The sequence below is a fragment of the Erinaceus europaeus genome, chromosome 1, assembly GCF_950295315.1.
Source record: "Erinaceus europaeus chromosome 1, mEriEur2.1, whole genome shotgun sequence".
Taxonomy (NCBI): domain Eukaryota; kingdom Metazoa; phylum Chordata; class Mammalia; order Eulipotyphla; family Erinaceidae; genus Erinaceus; species Erinaceus europaeus.
In genome coordinates, this window is record NC_080162.1 from 65,371,958 (window position 1) to 65,392,578 (window position 20,621).

The 20,621-nt window shown below is 39.2% G+C and overlaps 1 protein-coding gene across 17 annotated transcripts in view; it reads right to left on the reverse strand.

Moving 5' to 3' along the window:
* PLCB4 (phospholipase C beta 4) overlaps window positions 1-20,621 on the reverse strand; it is a 434,528-nt gene that overhangs the window by 25,295 nt on the left and 388,612 nt on the right. For all 17 annotated transcript variants that reach the window (XM_060186551.1, XM_060186550.1, XM_060186547.1 and 14 more), the window contains 4 exons: window positions 15,153-15,241; window positions 12,662-12,812; window positions 6,957-7,006; window positions 6,737-6,802 (listed from right to left, as the gene is read on the reverse strand). In XM_060186551.1, coding sequence (XP_060042534.1) covers window positions 6,737-6,802; window positions 6,957-7,006; window positions 12,662-12,812; window positions 15,153-15,241 — 356 coding nt within the window. The remainder of the gene's footprint in view (window positions 1-6,736; window positions 6,803-6,956; window positions 7,007-12,661; window positions 12,813-15,152; window positions 15,242-20,621) is intronic.

Here is a 20,621-nt window from a genome sequence, read left to right on the forward strand (position 1 = left end):
CGAGTCCTTAGGCTTAGCGTCATGTACGCTGAACCCACTGCACTTCCGCCCCCGCCCCAGGTCGCTTTTTAAGAGAGAAAAGAAGATGGAGCGACACTGGAACACTAAAGTTTCCCTCAGAGTATTTATTAGTACTCCCATTTGCTATCCAGGGCTTCTCAATTCTCATGCACAGTAGAACAGGTGTCCATGAGCAATTTTGCTGACTCCCTCACATGACTTTTCAAGGAAAGAATGATTAGTGGTCAACAATACATTATCAGGAAATTCATATAATATTTCAGATGTTTATGATTCACCTTTTGAAAATCAACTTGATCCATATGCTCTTTGGATACCAATGGTGGGTGCCAAGTCTGATTAGTGCTTTGTACGGGAAGGAGGGAACCCCAATTTCTATACCAGCATAATGTCCCACACTTACTTCTTGATCAATCTTTACAGATATTTGACTTGTAAGACTTCTGATGTATTTTTGCAGCTACTTATCAAACTTTGGGTTCATTTTTTAACTTTTTATATTTTTGCTTTAAAGATTTGACCACTTTAGAGGAGCCAGGTGGCGGCATACTGGTTGAGTTCACATGTTACTGTGAGCAAGGACCTGGGTTGAACCCCCAGCTTTCATCTGCAAAGGGAAGCAGTGTTTTAGGTTTCTCTCTCTCTCCCTCTCTGTCATTCCCTTCCCTCTTTATTTCTGGCTGTCTCAATCCAATAAATAAGGAAAGATAGTTTTTAAAAAAGAAGAAAGGAAAACACATTTGACCAATTTGGAGACTTGAAAGGCAGACTCTTAAGGAAAAGTCATTCTTAGCTCTGAACACCAGTGAGTCATGCCTTAAGAGTAAGATTACTACAGCTTAGTTCTGCATCTTATGTGTTTGAGCTCATGGATACTTGAAAACCAATCTCTTAGTTTTCATTTCAAATGAGGGAAGTGGTTTTAGAAAGTGTGAGAAAAGTAGAAGTATCATTGCCAGCTGTATTCTAAGGGTCTAGAGCAATTGCCCATTGCCATTTTTCAACAACCAAGCATTTTAACTTGCATCTGGATCTCACTTGGTGCATTTTCTTTTTTAATATATAAGCTTATTTTTATCTGATAGGACAGAGAGAAATTGAAAGAAAAGGGGTGATAAGAGAAGGAGAGACATCTACAGCCTTGGCTTACCACTCCTGAAGCTCCCCCCTTGCAGGTGGGTACTATAAGCTTGAACTCAGGTCCTTGCACATGGTAATGTGTGCACTTAACTGTGTGCTACCACCTGGCTTCATTTTGCCTGTATTCTCTTTTTACTATCTTAACAGCATGTCATATATTCTCTCTCTCTCTCTCTTTTTTTTGGACTTCTTTAGCAAGTGACAGTTCCTCTTATATACTCTCCATCCTGCAGCTAACCTTTATGTTTAGAAATAAGCTTCTGTTAAGATCAGACATTTATTTATTTATTTTACCATCGAACTTTAGCTCATAGATTCCCTGCTTTCCTGAGAAGTGGCATTATTTTCCTAGGCTAAAATATAAGAGCTGAGAGTGCCCCCGTTGAATATTCTAAGCCAGTGAATATGGACCAAGTACTAGTCTCTGCTCTTAATCCCAAGTGTCAAGAGTTAATCCTTGGATGCTGTATTTTGAAGCATAAAATCCTGCTCACCTGCTCTGCTTGGTAGCTTACTTTAAAAATCCAAAGTTTTTGGATAGGAACATTTAGTGCCATCGTAGATAGCTTCAAAACTGTTATAAAAAGTGATAATATTGGGATCCGGGTGGTGGTGCACCTAGCTTAGTGTACATGCTACAATGCCAGAGTTGGGTTCAAATCTCCAGTCCCCATGTGAAACGAGGTAAAGCGGGTAAACTCTGCAAATGGTGGAACAGTGTTGCAGGCATCTCCCTCTCTCTCTCCTTCTCTATCTTCCCCTTTATTTTTGATTTCTCTCTGTCTGTATCCAATAAGTAACTAAAAAAAAAATTTTTTTTAATGATATTATTTTCCAGAACAGCCTGGGGGAAATTTTGCACTACTGCTTGAAAACAAAGTTGAAGCTATTCTTTGAGGAGAACTGATCTGTGTCTTGCAGGCAATTAGCTATCGAACAGGCCATGGCCGGTGCGCCGCTATGTTCCATCGCTGGGGAGCCAGAGACGACCCGAACTGCCCCTGTGGCTACAGACAGACTATGACCCACATAGTCAACGACTGCCTCCTCTCCAGATTCAAAGGAGGTCTCGAAACTTTACACCAGGCTCAACCTGATGCTGTTGACTGGCTACGGAAGAAGGGCAAACGCTAGAAGAAGAAGAAGAAGCTGGGTGCTAACTAATATTTCTAAAGAACCATTTAAAAAAAATTCAGTGTGCAGAAAGGAGTTTATTTAAAAAATATTTTCTAGACCTCTCTCTGGAGGTTATATATCTCCAAAGAGCACAAGACTGTTATTTATTTTTTTTTTTATAAAACTCCAACCTATTTAAAATCAGGTGATTCAGTTAGGCTGTGTTGCATTTAAGATATATATTTAAATGTTATATTTAAATATAACATTTGAGGAGGAGGAGGGAAGAGGAGATATTTTTTTCCTCTTTCTTTTTCTTCTTCCTCCTTCTTCTTCCCCCTCCCCTCCACTCCACCCTTCCTCTTTCCTTCTAACAACGGAGGCAGAAAGGCTGAGAAATAATGAAACAGACCACAACATCAAAGCTTCCTTCAATATGGTGAGTGTTGGGTTCAAACCTGGGTCTTGCACAAGGCTAAGCATAACACTATTCAGCTTCTTCTCCCCACTCCCTTCCTTTTTTAATGATGTACCAGAGAATGAACCAAGGGCCTCCCACACGTGCAATAATACTCTGATTTTTTTTTTTTATAAATTAAGTTTTTATTTATTTATTTTCCTTTTTGTTGCCCTTGTTGTTTAACATTGTTGTGGTTATTAATGTTGTTGTTGTTGGATAGGACAGAGAGAAATGGAGAGAGGAGGGGAAGACAGAGAGGAGGAGAGAAAGATAGACACCTGCAGACCTGCTTCACCGCCTGTGAAGTGACTCCCCTGCAGGTGGGGAGCCGGGGGCTCGAACTGGGATCCTTACGCAGGTCCTGGCGATTTGCGCAATGCTCTGATTTTTATCCTACCCTCCTTCATCAGTTTTTCTTTTTTAGTTCTAAAATAAGTGTGTTAGCAGACTATGCGCCAGTATACATTCGGCAAGTAAAATTCTGTATATCCACATATGTGTGTGCTGTTCATCTTAGCAGTTGGTTCAAATGGGACAGTGGCAAATATTGAGGAAATATTATAGACACAAAATTAGATTTTATAAACAGGAAGTTCCATTATTTAAATCTATATTCAAAGCTCTTGGATAGTCACAGAAGGTTTAAGAATTACCTTAGATATAACCAGCATAAACTTTAACTAGTTGTTTTACTCTGGTTAAGAACCCTTCTCAAGTTCATTTTATTTAAGCTTAAAATGTAGATAATATTATTAAGGCTTTTAAAAGTATTTTTATTTATGACTGTATAGAGATAGAGATAAATTGAGAGGGGAGGGGAAGACAGAGAGGAAGAGAGATAGAGAGACACCTGCAGTCCTGCTTCACCACTTGTGAAGCTTTCCCCCTGCAGGTGGGATAAACCTGGGTTCTTATTCACTGTAATGCGTGTGCTTAACTAGGTGCCCCATTGCCTGGCCACTATTATTAAGGTTTTAGGAATAAGAATGTACATAAAATGTGTAACAAAGTGTCACTAAATATTACCCTTATTATTATTATACTTTTTATTTGAAAAAGATAGAGAATACAGAATTCAGAAATTATACAGTCAAAGCAGGCTGAATAAAAAAGTGGGTCCCCTGTGTATTTAATATGGGAGAAAGTATTTATTTATAAGCTTATAGTAGCTTGTACTTCTAATATCCATGAGGATATGAAAAACAAGCTGTGAAATGCATTTGCCTGCTCAGAAATGCTTTTGAAAGTCATTTTGTAAAGCAGTAGGCAAGCACTGCATATATTAATGTGCCAGTTTAGCTCTGTTACTTGACCTAAGGAAGTCTGAAATTTTCCTTCAAAACATATGTGCTGAAGTTGCTACGAAAGCACAAACAAATTCTGATGGTAGGATTTAAGGAAATCTAGTATCTTTTAGGTTTTGGTTCTATTATAGAGCAGGACTTTTAAGAAGCTTGAAGTTGTCTGTGCAAATGAAGGCAACTTGAATTCTCTCAATCAACTGGGATTTACTGGTTATTAAATAATATGAATCTTTCCTTGTCAACAAATATGAAGAAAATGGAAGGTATTAAGTGCAGTATTGTCTGTGGTGGAAAGGAAGATATAGTATTAAGTACCTGTCTGAATTCTCTCACAGAATAATAATTTTCCACCTACTGTGGGTTGAATGTATCTCCCCCCCCCAGAACATTACTACTATAATGATGAGCCAATATGATGAAATTTGGAAGGAGGTTGGAAATTTGGAAGGAGGGTTGGTGTGTAAGTGCTGTGAAGGTTTTCAAGAGTTCCATAATTCCTGAAGTCACTTTCTATTGTATTATTAATTTTGCAACCCTTTTTATAAATTTTCACAATCATGGTTAAAAGACTTCATTTCAAGGGTAAAAACAAAACAAAACAAACAAACAAACAAATGGGGATTCTATAATAGGATAGAAATGAAAAGAGATCTCTCTCTTGGGGCACTGGTAAGAAGTCTGGAACTTGCACGCATAGTGATGGATGAAGACTTGGCTTGGCAAGCTCCAAACTTAGGAACGATATCGTAGCCTAGAGGCTACCATAGTCAGCATTCTTTTTGTCAAAGTCAAATTATTAGTTGCGTACATCTTAAATGTGTGAAGCTTTGTTATGCTGTTAGAAATATAATTTAAAAAAATATTTATTTATTTATTTATTTTTGCCCTTGTTGTTTTATTGTTGTAGTCATTATTGTTGTTATCGATGCCTTCGTTGTTGGATAGGACAGAGAGAAATGGAGAGAGGAGGGGGAGACAGGGAGAGAGAAAGATAGACACCTGCAGACCTGCTTTACCGCTTGTGAAGCGACTCCCCTGCAGGTGGGGAGCCGGGGGCTTGAACTGAGACCCTTATGCCGGTCCTTGTGCTTTGTGCCACCTGCGCTTAACTGCTGCGCTACTGCCCGACTCCCAGAAATATAAATTATAGGGATGACAAGATAGCTTACCTGGCTAGTGTATGCATAACGCAGGTTCCTCCACCATGCTGGAGGACATATTAGTGCTATAGTATTTCTCCCCCTCTACTTGTCTTTATCACTCTACTTACCTGAAAAAAAAGCTCTGCTCAGAGCAATGAAACCTTGGTGATGGCAAAGATTTAGGAAAAAGAGGAGAAAGGAAAAGAGCAGGAGGAGGAGGAGAAGACAAATACATATTGCAACTTGTAGTAAATAATCCTAAATGGATACCTTGTTTAAATCTCATTCATTTTAAAAAATATATTTTGTTCTATTTGTTAATAATATCTATCTATCTATCTATCTATCTATCTATCTATCTATCTATCTATCTATCTATGTATCTATCTATCTATCTATCTATCTATCTATCTGACTGTCTGTCTATCATCTATTGAGAGAGACAGGGACCAAGACCAGACCTCAGCTCTGGCTTATGGTGGTGCAGGGGATTGAACCCCTGACTGCAGGGCCTCAGGCATGAAAGTCTTATTGTATAACCATTATGCTGCCACTTTCACCATGAATTTCACTTTTAACCAGTTAAAATGAAGGTACAGCTGCCCAGTGATTACTACCAATTTCTTTCTTTTTTTTATGGCACAGAATTTTATTTTTGCAGGATGTATTTATGTATCTGGATTTTTACCAAAAAAATCTTGAAAGATCCAACTTTTCTTTTTCCTTTTTTTTTTTTTTTTTTTGAAATAAAGAACTGCTCAGTTCTGATCTGTGGTGCTGGGGACTAAATCTGAGACCTGGGAGTCTCAGGCATGAAAGTCAATCTCCATGACTATTATTCTACCTGTTTAGCCTAAATGACCTAACATTCTTCTTCTCTTTCTCCTCCTCCTCCCCCTCCCCCTCCCCTCCCCCTCCTTCTTCTTCTTCATCATCTTCTTCTTCTTTTCTTTTCTTTTCTTTTCTTTTTATTGATTTAATAATGATTTACAAGACCATAAGATAAGAAAGGGACAATTCCTATCACCAGAGTTCCATATCCCATCCCCACCATTGGAAGTTTCCCTATTGTTTATCCCTCTGGAAGCATGGACTTCTTACCTTTAGGTTCCTATTATTAAACAATTTGTTCTACTGTTTATCTTAATGCTTTTTCAGACACCAAGTTGCAGATGCTACCATGATGCCAATCTGACTTCCCTGGGCAGATAACATCACCAGTGTACCCTGGGATCCCACCTCTCCAGAGCCCTGCCCACTAGGGAGAGATAGAAATAGGTTGGGAGTATGAATTGACCTGCCAATGCTCATGTCCAACGAAGAAGTAGCTACTACCAATTTCTACTGGGATGCCAGAGAATTCATGACACACTTTTGCATAGAAAACCATAAAAAAATCATGATTTTTCTGAAAACCAAATAAGTAGTACTTTAGTTGTAAATTATTTTTCAGTCTTTAACATAAAATAATACTAGAATTTTTCATTAGAAAGCTAACAGTAGAAAAAAGCAAAAAATACACACATATACGTGTGCATAACAAAATACTGCACCTTTGCATGTTTCTTCTTCAAAGAATTTAGTTCTTTCTGCTGTTTCTTTAAATGCTTCAAGTAAGCCTGTGAAAGAAACAAAGAGGATCTAAAATCATTTTTTTAAGTCATAATATTTGTGTCTTTTTTAGTTACTATGGTCTGGTGAGAAACAAAAATATATTGGTTTCACTGATATGCATAATATAAACATGCTTGCAAAATGAGCAGGTAATTTTACCTTCATCTGTTTTAAATCTTCTATCCTCACTTGAGGGATAAGTTCAATACCTTAAAAAGAAATCGATAGTCACTGTGTATACTAAAAATTATAGAGCATATCTGATAGTACAATATTAATAAATTTAAAATCTCTTCTAAAGACTCTGAAGCAGCTTTGCAGGTAATATTATAAACATCTTAATTTCAAGTTCAAAGTAATTCACTAGATACTTAATGGAAATGCTTACAAACAAGTAGTGCCTTACGGAGGGATTCCCATGCACAAATTTTACTGAGGGAAGACTCTCAAGAGAAATCCCTAGGGAGTAAGAAAAGCAAAACAAGGGAAAAAAGAGGAATATTAGGTGTATTTCTAGCTAAAATCCAGCCTCAGTCTGATCCTATTAGCATAAATGGCCCTCTGGAATTTTTCTGTTTTGAGGTAAGATGGGGTGTTTGTAGTTCTTCCTTAGGCAATGAGGACCTTAGGGGTTTTATAAAACATTCCAGTTATCACCAAGCAAGGGAACTACCATCACCTGAGGCAAGTGTCTGGAAAAAAACAAAGCTGTGATTTACAATCAGCCAACATTGTTACAGCTGGGGTGGGGGTACAGGTAGCTATTCCCCCAAAGGACATCTAACTGGGAACAAGAGCATCCACTACAGTTAGTTTCATTTTTGCATTTTAAGGTGTACCATACCAGTCACCAAACTCCTAACTCTACACTGAACCATTAAAGATCAAAACACTTTCTAAGCTTCTTTCTTTTGCCACATTTAATTTTAGCATGTAAGAGATAAGCTATAAGCACAACAATGCTTTTGACAAAGAGGAAATAATGAAATCAAGCCATTGTATAAATAGATACTGTCACGGGGATCTATAGTAATATAATAAGTCATCTTACTATTAGAGTGATGCTAGCTGTTGTCATGGCAACTACAGTTGTAGAACTACCACCCCCCACTAGTCCCAAGCATTTTTGGCTTGACTAGGTATTCAAAATAGGCAAACATCATGCATGTGCAGTTTACTGCAATAGATTTTCATCAGAATCCCAAAGTCTAGGGATGAAATATTTACAAAAAGATTTATACAGTCATATGTGATTTATAGCCACTACATTGAGAAGTGAAGGCTTAAAGGTTTCCCTGGTGTAAAAGTTAAATTAAGGAGTACATTTTTGGGCTTTAAATTTTTGGTTGGTTGAAGCTCTACAATTTTTTTATCAACATTGTTTATTAAAATTATTTATTTTCTCTAAAACCATAAATTAAAAAATTATTAGTGTTTTACAAAATTACATGTCAACAGAGGTGTAATTCCATAGTTCCCACCACCAGAGTTCTGAATCCCCAACCCCTTTGCTATAAGTTATATAAGTTTTCCCAAGATTGCAGATACGGGCGGACTATTATTTCTACAACTATCTCTCTATATTTGTATATAATTGCTGCACCACCCCCCCTTTTAGGTCCTGTCTTCTCTTTCTTTCCAAGCTACACATAGCCCTATTACTACTTCCAAACATCCCTCTATTTTTCCTCTTCTCTCTCTGAATCCTGATGGAGTTCAGAGCCCTCTTATCATCTTCCTCTTATCACTTCCTCCCCACTGGGAGTATGGATCAAAATCATTTTTGGGTGCAGAAGTAGGAGCTCTGACTTCTGTAACTGCTTCTCTGCTGGACATGAACATTGGCAGGTTGATCCATACCCCCAGCCTGTCTAAAACCATAATTTTGAGATCAAGTGGGAGGTAGGCTTTCTTAGTTCCTTATGTGTAAAAATAAAGTGAAAATCAAACATCATTGGTACAATTATTACTATTTGGCAGCAAGTCTAAGGGAAACCTCACAGTTCCTTACCTCTTCACATCAGATCACTTAAATTGGTTTCCAATAGCTGGCACTTGCAATTTCTTTCCTTCTTTCTCCCTTCCTTCTTTCCTTTCTTCCTTCCTTCCTCTCTCCCTTCCTACTTCTTCTTCTTCTTCTTCTTTTTTTTTTTTGCCTCTAGAGTTATTGCTGGGGCTTGGTGCCTGCATACGAATCTACTGCTCCTGGAGGCCATTTCCCCCCATTTTGTTACCCTTGTTGTTGTTATTGTTGCCATTGATGTTGTTGGATAGGACAGAGAGAAATGGAGAGAGGAGGGGAGATAGAGAGAGGGAGAAAAAGACACCTGTAGACCTGATTCACTGCTTGTGAAGTGACCCCCCCTGCAGGTGGGGAGCCAGGGGCTCCAGGGTCCTTATGCTGGGCCTTGCACTTTGTGCCACCTGTGCTTAACCTGCTGCGCTACCACCCAGCCTCCCACACTTGCAATTTCTTACCTGATGATTTTCTCTGGGTTTGTTTTAGGGTGGCCTAAATTAAGACAGTTCTCTAGAGAGGGAATAGAAGTTTGTCTTTTCAAATGTCCCTTTCCATTACAGTAGAGTTTACTTACATCACTGAAGTAAAGCTTATTATTTGGTTTACTCTCTGTTCCTCATTTGTTTTAAAAGTAAAAAAAGAAAAGCAAAAACAAAGCTTCAATGCCATAAGAACAGATCTCTCACTTAGACCAGGCACTGATGAGACTGGCTGTATCATTCAAGGCTGAGCTTCAATATCTGGATCATAGAGTTCTTATTAGGCATTCTTAAATTTCCAACACAGAGATTCAGTATCTGTAAGAAGAATCCATTGCATTGCTTTCCTCTCCATTCCTATGGTATCTCCATTCCAGAGACCTCACCTCCCACTAATAGCACTACATGAATGTTAGCATTGCTTGAAACTCTCCCTCAAGATTTATAGCTTAGTGGCTCCTCATTTTGATTATAGTCATCTACCATGCCAGTCTTTTATCCTCTCCTGGTTCCCTTTAACCATCTCCTTTTTTTTTTTTAGACACTTGCTTCACCACTTGTGAACCAACTCCCCTGCAGGTGGGGAGCCAGGAACTCGAACTGGGATCCTTATGCTGGTCCTTGAGCTTTGTGCCACATGTGCTTAACCTGCTGAAATACCGCCCGACTCCCAACCATCTCCTTTTTTCTCTTTCCTGGAACATCACCCTTACTGGAAATGTTATCCTGAATATTAAGTTCAGTGTGGTATTAGACTGAAAAAAAATGCTCAAAATTCTACATCTTTCCCTGCTTCTAAATCTATTTCCATGTGACTTTGGAGTTCTTCCTATCAAGATATAGATCTGTCTTTCCAACTTACAAATGTGGGCTTGGCCATGTGGCTTATTCCTTGACCTCTGCTTGAGCTGGCTGTAACAGGGATGCCTGCCTTGTTTTATCTCTGTAGTTATATAAGGTTCCTTAGCTGTGAAGGTATTTCTTGTGAAACCCAGTGTTGTCACTTCAAGTAAACTTGAGAAAACATCAAATTAAAAAAGCTTACAGACTGTTTTTCCAGGATGTCTGTTGAGGAGACTGGAGAAAAGGTAATGTTTCCTTCAAAAGTAGGCCTGACTGAAACCAGGTGTAAGCCAATTCTAGATATAAGCACACCCCTTCAAGAACTAGAGTCACTTCTGTCCTCTGTAGTCAGATCACATGATATTATTTTCTAGGTCACTTAACTTTCTATTGTAATTCATGTCTTTATGTACCAAGGGCATGATACAAGAACAATAAAACAGAAACTTTTTCCATTTTCCATTGTCTTTGAGTGGCTAATGTTGATAATGACCACTGCTTGTACGGAATGCCCAAACCCCATATATTATGTTGCTCCATGTTCTTTCCAGGGAAGAGCAGACACACAGCTGCAGATAAAGTGTAATTTGGGCAACTTTTGTGCAGTCTCATTTCCTAATTTGTTTCACAAAGTTCAATGAACACTTAATTTCCTGCTAAATGTAACTATGCTGCTTTGGTTTGGGAAAATCCCATTTCTTACCTTAAACTGCAACACTCTGTGTTTTTAAGTGTTTAAACAACCTCTCTTCATTAACCTATGGACACTGAATTCACATATACATGACAAATATATAAATATATATATATTTTATATACCAAGTAAAAAAATTAGGGAAATGGGGAGGTAGGGGTGGCAGCATACCTGATTGAGTACAGACATTACCATGCACAAGGACCTGGATTTACCAATTTCAATTAAGTTATAAGTGAATTTAATACATGATTTGTGGCCAAGAAGAACATTTAATGTATTTAATTTTTAGTATGGAGTGGATGCTAATTGATCAGAATAGATGCCTGCATAAATTGGCAGTCAGCTTTCAATGACTAGTACATTGTCCCCCTGAACATTAAAATAATTCATAATTTATTATTTTGCTTGTTTGTTGTTTGCTCTCTTGTGGGCCTTTTTTGGACCTTGCCCTCACTGTAGAGAAGCAATGGTGGGGACTGCCCCATTCTCTAAAGGGAGGTTGGGTCAGCCTACTCTGCCACTCAAGGAAGACTGATCCTGAAATGAATGCAGCCTAAAATGTTCCTACCTGTCACCACTGACTGTAAACTCAGACTGACAGGGAAACAGAAGTCACACAGGCTCTTGTGCTAAATAGGGATATATATGGGCCCTAGGTCAGATCAGTGAGGTAAATAGTCAATGGTATTTATATATTTCCCTCATGGTTTGGAGCTATTCTTTTCCCTAATCCAGTTTTCTAGCCCTATTCTAAACTCTGACACCATCTTCCAAGATAATATTTTTAGTGCACCTGCATGTCACCTATCAGGCTCAGGCAAAAATTACTAAAGTCATGGGCCCCTTGGAACATACCTAAAATACTTTCTAGCTTCTTCCTACACAAAGACCCCTAATTTCATCTACTCTATTCCTATCTTTGGGTTCTTATTTATAAACATTTTTTCTACTTTATATATTACTGCTTTTCATCCACCTAGTTGCAGACGCTACTATATGCCATCCCAACTTCCCTGGGCAGACAACCTCACTAATGTGTCCTGAAGTTTCACCCCTCGGTGAAACTTTAGCCCTACCCGACTAGGAAAAGAGAAACAGGCTGGGGGTATGGACCGATCTGCCATCATCCATGTCCAGCCTACACATTATAGAAGCGAGACCTTCTACCTTCTGCACCCCATAAAGAATATTGGTCTATTTATACTCCCAGAGAAGGATAAAGAATAGAGAAGCTTCCAATGGAGGGTATGGGACACAGAACTTTGGTGGTGGAAACTATATGGAATTGTACCCCTGTTATCTTACAATCTTGTTAGTCATTATTAAATCAATAATAAATTTTTACACATAAATAAGCATGGATGCCAAATACACAACAACATAGAAAAATAATCAGAAGAATCTAGAAATATCCTGACACCTGTGATTCTGTTAGTTTTTGAACCCATTAAGTGTCTAGATAAGAGTCAATGGAAGTATCTGGAAGAGAGTGGGCTTGAGTTAGTGAAGTGCACACAGTCAAAGTCTTTTCCATAAAGGATACAAAGTTTAAACATTTTCTAAAAATATATCTTCCATATTCCATTTTTATAGTTCACACAGTAAACTAAGGTGATCTAGCAGATAAAACAGTGACTTCACTAACACTTAGGGCAATTAAGCAATCTACATTGTCCAATCCATAAGTAAATATGCTGCTCTTGACATTTTATGGTTCAATGACAATTTGAAAAATGAATCATTCTAAACACCTTCATAAAATACTATTTGAGAAAGAGTATAAAATTGCCAGAGCAGATAAGGAACCCAAATAACTCTCTATTACCTTTCTTGGTTTCCACACTGGCCCCTAGGGCAGCTGTGGTGGTCGGTCTGAGCTCGGAACTGCTCTGAGGGGTCACATTGGCTTTGGCAGTGTTGGCCTTTCCTTTCTTGTCATTCTTGGATGTGTCACTGGGCACATCGGCTATGTCACTCTGGAACAGAAATTCTTGTATTAATCCAAATGAATGCCACAGCAAGGTCCTGGGCCTTGCACATTCTTTATTTTACTGAAACCAGTCTGTATTCCTCAATGTCTGCCTTACCTTTTTCCCACTCTTCCATTCTCTTAGGTAGCCTTTTTCTGGTAGGAGTCAGGATATACATTTTGAGGGTGGGGGCAGGATGGTGGCACACCTGGTTAAGTGCACACGTTACCATGTGCAGGGATCCAGGTTTAAGTCCCTAGTTCCTACCTGCAGGGGGTAATCTTCACAGTATGTGAAACAGCACTATAGATGCCTATCTCCTTTTGTCACCCTCTCTATTTTTCTCTGTCCTATCAAATAAAATAACAAATAAATACTAAACAGAAGATTTATAGTCTTCTTAGACTTGAGGTAAAAGAGGAAAACATTAAAAAAAAAACACAACTCTTTTACAAGCAGTGTAAATTCTCTCGTTTTCTACTGAAGAGACTATTCCTTTTGCTCCAGAGTGAGCAACATGGTAAAGAGGACATTTGAAAACAACTGCTAGGAAGGTGGCTCAGCATGTAGAGTACAGGACTTTCATGCTTGAAAGTCCAGGTTCAATCCCCATCACCTCACAGGAAAGAGTAGTGCTCTTATCTCGCTTCATAAAATAAACTAAAAATATTTAACACAAACAAAACACATATGCATTGGAATAGGAGAAGGCTGGATGAAAGACAAATTAAAAAAAAGAAACAATAATTAATGTCAATCTCATTTATTCACTGAATTGTGTTAGCTAGCATTTATTTCATTGCTACAAAAGTACTCAATATTTTAATTGTTCAGAAAAGTACCATGAGAGAAATAGGAAGAAAAAAAAGGTACCACGGTCATTTTGATTCTAATGGGTCAAGGATTCCCAGAAGTGAGTTAAGCCACAAACTGGTTAGGCAGTTTTTTCAGACTGTGGTCACACTTTATTAAAAACATAACACTTGGGGGGCCAGGTGGTGGCGCACCTGGTTGAGTACACGTTACAGTGCGCAAGGACCCAGGTTCGAGCCCCTGGTCCCCACCTGCAGGGGGAAAGTTTCACAAATGGTGAAGCAGGACTGCAGGTGTCTCTCTGTCTCTCTCCCTCTTTATCACCCCCTTCCCTTTCAATTTCTGACTGTCTCTATCCAACAAATAAAGATTAAAAAAAAAAACAAAAAACATAACACTTGGGTTAGAGAGATAGTTCACCAGGTAGGTATGTGTTCTGTTATCCAGGTTCAAACCACATGGGAGGTGCCATGGCACTGAAGGCTCCTCTGTTGTTGTGATGTGTCTACCTCTCTTCACTGTCTCTCTGTCTGAATGAGAAAGCAACGTAGGAGAGGTGAAATCACACCTGAGCAAGACTTTAGCTCCCTACACACACACACACACACACACACACACACACACACACACACACACATGCACACTATATTTAATAGACCCTTCAAAACATTTTGTTGGAGTGATTTATGTTTAGTCTAAAAACTTTCCTTAATGTATTGATTTTTTATTGATTTAACATTGGCTTATAATACTAGAGAATTTTAGTAGGATAATTTCACACGTAAATCCATATGTATATGTGACTCAGTAATCCACCAACCACTGTCAACACACACATACACATACACACACACACACACACACACACACCTCCACCTGTCCCCTCATCTTCCCTGAGTTTTCAGAATCTGAGTAAATTTGGTTATTATTTATTACTATTATTATTTGAAATCGCATTTGTTGTAATTGCCTTTATTCCACATCTGATTGAAATAATCTGGTAGTCATCTTTTACTTCTTATTTCACTTAGCTGTTATAGCACCTCCACTGATATACTTTAATTAATTTATTACTTGGCCTTTTTTTTCCCTCAGCTATCTTTATTTTTCAAATGATTTATTTTTATTTCATGTGAGATAGGGACTTTCACATGAGAGCCAGATATAGAGAAAAAAAAAGAGCACCATTCTTGTACATGTGTTACCCCAGTAAACCAAGGAGTCTCAGGCATGCAAACCTTATGCTCTAGCACCTGAGCTATTCCCAGACTATAACAACTCAAGTGTGTGGTTTTGTTTGTTTATTTGTTTCTCCACCCCTGAATTCTATTTCCCAAGCCACAACTCAAAAGTGTAGTTTTTTTGTTTGTTCCTTTTTCCTGAGCACTGCTCAGCTCTGGCTTCTGTTGGGAGTCAGGGACTGAATCTGAATATGGGACTTTGGATATTCAGACTTGGAAGTCTTTTTGCATAACCATTATGCTGCCTCCCCCACTCCAGCTCAGTTATTTTTAAGCAATCACAGTTACTTACGGTTTCAATGCCCATAGCCCTCATTTGGTCCGCTCTCTTTTCCGTAATGGAAAGAAATTTCTTTGGATCTGACAAAGCATCCACAATATCTGGAAACAAAAAACCCAAAAAAACACAGAATCATTTTTTTTTAATAAAAAAAATTCAACAAATTCATCTAATAAACTATACACAATCTTGGTCCTCATTATGTTCTCTGTGAAGACATAAGACAAGGTTAAGAAAGTAAACTGTGGAGAATAAGAAACAAGTGAAAGAAACACTGATCTGGCTCAGTGTCTTTCTTTTAGTTGCTCTTCCCTCCCACTCACCTCCAAACTGTTGATAAAAAGATGTTCATGATTAGTCAACAATTTGTTTGGCTTTATATGTTAACTCTTTTTTCAGCCACCAGATTCTAGATGCTAACATGATGCCAACCTGACTTCCCTGGGCAGACAACAGCACCAATGTATCCTAGAGCCCTACTTCCCCAGAGTCCTGCCCCACTAGGGAAAGAGAGAGACAGGCTGGGAATATGGGTCTACCTGTCAATGCCCATGTTCAGCAGGGAAGCAATTACAGAGTCCAGAGCTTCCACCTTCTGCACCCCATAATGACCCTGCATCCATAATGACACTGGGTCCATACTCTCAGACGGATAAAGAACAGGCAAGCTATCAGGGATGGGATGGGATATGGAGTTTTGGTGGTGGGAACTGTGGGGAGTTGTACCTCCTCTTATCCTATGTTTTTTGTCAGTGATTCCTTATTATAATAAAAGTTAAAAAAATGTGTGGCAGGCCAAGCTAAGTTAATTTTCTTATGTGTTTACTCTACTTGGGTTGTTAAGGGAAGGTTAGGACCACAGAGGGCCCTGAACCCCAATTTCATGGGATGCAGAATTTTGATCATGAACCTTTTGTTTGTTTGTTTTTTTCTACATGAAGGCATATTTAACAAGCTTACTTAAAATTATATAATGTCTTTTGTACAGTTCTAGAAATTATTGTTAGTGAATATTGTTTTAATTGAATTTATGTACCAAACTAGTCAGTGCTAAATATCTAGATGGTCTTTTATTATTATCACTATTGTTTTTTATAAAAGGTGATTTGGAAAGAAATATCTTAGTTTTTTTTTCCCCTCCAGGGTTATTGCTGGGGCTTGGTGCCTGCACTATGAATCCACTGCTCCTGGAGGCCATTTTCCCTATTTTGTTACTTTTGTTGTTGTTATTATTAGTTTTGCCATTGCTGTTGTTGTTGAATAGGACAGAGAGAAATTGAGAGACAAGGGGAAGGCAGAAGGGGAGAGAAAGACAGACACTTGCAGACCTGCTTCACCATCCATGAAGCAACTCCCCTGCAGGTGGGGAGCCGGGGACTTGAACCTGGATCATTAAGGCAGGTCCCTGTGCCTCACACTATGTGCGCTTAACCTGCTGCGCTACCAGCCAGCCCCTGAAATATCTTAGTGTTAAAAAGCTATTTTCATTTTCTTTTATTAGGGAAATAATGGTTCAGATATATAGTGTAGCAACTTACATTCTTGGTGAATAGTCCTAACACAATTTGTTTCTAATAAGCTTCATTTTATTTATTTATTCCCTTTTGTTGCCCTTGTTGTACTTATTATTGTTATTGATGTCATCATTGTTGGATAGTACAGAGAGAAATGGAGAGAGGAGGGAAAGACAGAGAGGGGAAGAGAAAGACAGACACCTGCAGACCTGCTTCACTGCTTGTGAAACAACTCCCCTGCAGGTGGGGAGCCAGGGGCTGGAACTGGGATCCTTATATAGGTCCTTGTGCTTTGTGCCACCTGCGCTTAACCTGCTGCACTACTGCCCAACTCCCTAACAAGCTTCATTTTTATAAATTGTCTATTTATTAGTTAGTAACACAAGGAAGTTGGGAGGAAGGGAGAGAGAGAGAGAGAGAGAAAGAGAGAGAGGGAGAGACAGAGGGATAGAGAGAGGGAGAGAGAGAAAGCAAGCAAGCAGTTCTGAGCATCACTCCAGCCCATGAGATACTGGGGAGTAAACACAGGATGTCATACTTTTAAGTCCAAAGTGCCAGTCACTATGCCACAACCTGTCTCCCAAGCAGCTTTAAGACAATTGTTGAAAAACGCTGATGGGAAGAAATGAATACTAAGAAAATACATTATAATTAGGCAGGTATAGTGAACTCAAAATTTATGCTTACCGGGAACCTTAGAATGTGGTATTATTTTAAGTAGGGTCTTTGCATATGTAAGTTATAAGGAACTGTCGTAAGACCATATTGGATTAGGGTGAACCCTAAACTCATTGGATTGGTCATTGATGTAAATATTAAATAGTGTAGGAGCCAGAACAGAGCCCTGGGGGAGGCCACTTGAGACAAGTCTCCATCTGCTAGACTTGTCCCCCAGATGCACCCGGAATCTTCTGTTTTGGAGAAGAAACGATATAGTGTTGGCCACCCATGGAGGCAGGCATCTTGAGATCTTGACTAGGAGACCACGGTGCCAGACCGTGTCATAGGCTGCTGTGAGATCAACAAAGACAGCACCCGTCTTTAAATTCTTCTGGAATCCATTTTCAATATAAGTTGAGAGGGCCAGGGCTTGTTCGCAGGTAGATCTTCCTGGGCGGAAACCAGCTTGGGCAGGTGATAGGAATTTCCCAGAAACTTCTTCAAGGAAGTTCATCTACGCCGATGACATCTGCTGTGCAACTCAGGCATCAAAGTTCGACATCCTCGAGGAAACACTCACGAAAGACATGTCTCTGATATCTGATTACTGTAAAAAATGGCGACTAATCCCTAGCACTGCAAAAACGGTATCATCTGTTTTCCATCTACACCATGCCTCGGCCTCGTGTGAGCTTAATGTGCAGCTTGGCGATACGAGAATCTGGCATGAAGCCCAGCCAGTCTATCTTGGCATTATTCTCGATCGCACTCTGTCATTTCACAAACATCTCATAAAAACTGCAGCAAAGGTGGGCGCGAGGAATAACATCATTGCAAGACTGGCCAGCTCCTCATGGGGCGCGAGCGCTTCCACACTACGATCATCATCTCTGGCATTATGCTATTCCACTGCAGAATACTGTGCCCCAGGATGGTTCCGTAGCCCCCATGTCCACTTGGTCAATTCCAAATTATATTCCTCCATGAGGATCATTTCTGGAACCATCCGTTCCACCCCGGTTCCATGGCTGCCAGTTCTTAGCAACATCGCCCCACCATTCGTCGGGATGCGGCATCATCTAAGTTCATTTCCCACGTCTACGCTCGACCGGACCTGCCAATATACGCGGATATCTTCGCCCACCCTGTCCAACGCTTGACGTCTCGTCACCCAATCTGGTCCCCTACGCCTACACTGATCTTCTCTGTTCCAGTCTCTTGGAAACAGAGTTGGCAGTCAGCTGAGGTAAAGAACAAACACCTCATCACAGACCCCTGCATGCGTCAACCCGGCTTTGACCTAGCACGTTATGATTGGGCCCTCCTCAATCGCTATTGAACAGGCCATGGCTGGTGCGCCGCTATGTTCCATCGCTGGGGAGCCAGAGACGACCCGAACTGCCCCTGCGGCTCCAGACAGACTGTGACCCACATAGTCAACGACTGCCACCTCTCCAGATTCAAAGGAGGTCTCGAAACTTTACACCTGACGCTGTTGACTAGCTACGGAAGAAGGGCAAACTCTAGAAGAAGAAGAATTGGATTGGTGTCCTTAAGAGGATAATAACACAGAGAGAAAACGAAAAGAAAGGCTAGGTGATGACAAGTCAATTCTAGTAATACAGTACACGGCAAGGAATGCCTAAATACTATCAGAACACCAGGAAGAGGAAGGAAGGATGTTTCCAAGAGTTGCCAACTCCATGATTTCAAACTTGTTGCCTCCAAACTTAGAGAGAATAATTTTAGCTGTTTCTACTCTTCTAGTCCGTAGTAAGTTTGATCACCAATGGTGATTGGTTAAAAGGAAATCTGCTGCTTAAATTCTTAGGTATGTATCTTTCATATATATATATATATATATATATATATATATATATATATATATATATTTTTTTTTTTTGCCACTAGGGTTATTGCTATGGCTTAATTCTTGCAGGTTAACTGCATCACTCCTAATGGTCTTTTTTTTTTTTTTTCATCTTCATAGAGACAGGGAATGAGAGATGCACAGAGCAAATGTCAACAAACAAAAACTTAACTAAAGGTTGTTTATATTAGACCACATGGAACAAAAAGGAGGTTATAGGAGGGCTGAATGACTTGGACAAGGCTTAGGTAATCAGGTTATTTGAAGTATGTTTTTGGGACCAGGCAGTAGCACATTAGGTTAAGCACACATAGTACAAACCACAAGGACTAGCTCAAGGATCTCAGTTCAAGCCCCCACCTCTCCATCTGCAGAGGGGTCACTTCACAAGCTGTGAAGTAGGTCTGAAGGTGTCTATCTTTCTCTCCCCCTCTCTATCTTTCCTTTTTCCTTCCTCTCAATTTCTCTCTGTCCTATCCTATACTACCAAAAAAATAAATAAATAAATAAAATAAAAAGGCTGTTTCATTCCTGGAAATCTTGTGTTAATAAATTAGATAATAAATTAAATAAACCTTGAAAATCTGATTTTGATATGTGGTAGCATCTAGAGTAATAAATCAATGCAGTATGGCTGCCCAAACCTGTAAGAGGGTAAATACATATTATTTATATTATTTGATAATTCCATCATAAAATGGCAAAAGGCTGAAGATTAGGGAGGGAGCCAGGGCCTGCCCTGACCTCTTTTAGATAATTTTACTATTATAACTTTCCCCTTTGACTAGAGACATACACACACCCAAGTCTGAAAAGTATATACATGCCTACATATATCAAAGAGAAATTAATTTAATATACACATTTAGAAAAATATATATCCAGGGAATGAGAAGTTATATATCAAAACATCTCAGTTACATGCCTGTATAACTTTAACTGAAAATATCATGTTTCTTTTTTTAATATTTATTTATTTATTTCCTTTTGTTGCCCTTGTTGTGGTTATTATTGTTGTTATTGATGTCATTGTTGTTGGATAGGACAGAGAGAAATGGAGAGAGGAGGGGAAAACAGAAAGGGGGAGAGAAAGATAGACACCTGCAGACCTGTTTCACCTCCTGTGAAGCGACTCCACTGCAGGTGGGGAGCCAGGGGCTTGAACCAGGATCCTTATGCCGTTGCTTGTGCTTTGCGCCACATGTGCTTAACCCGCTGCGCTACCGTCCGACTCCCAATATCATGTTTCATTACAGAAAAAAAGATTTGAGGATGAGGTTAAACAAACTTGGGATATTCTAGGCTAAAGCTTTGCAAATTCAAATAAATTTGGCTTCTTTCTTTTGTGCCAATTTGACATTTTTTAAATTTTTATTTATAAAATGGAAACACTGACAAGACCACATGCTAAGAGGGGTACAATTCCACACAATCCCC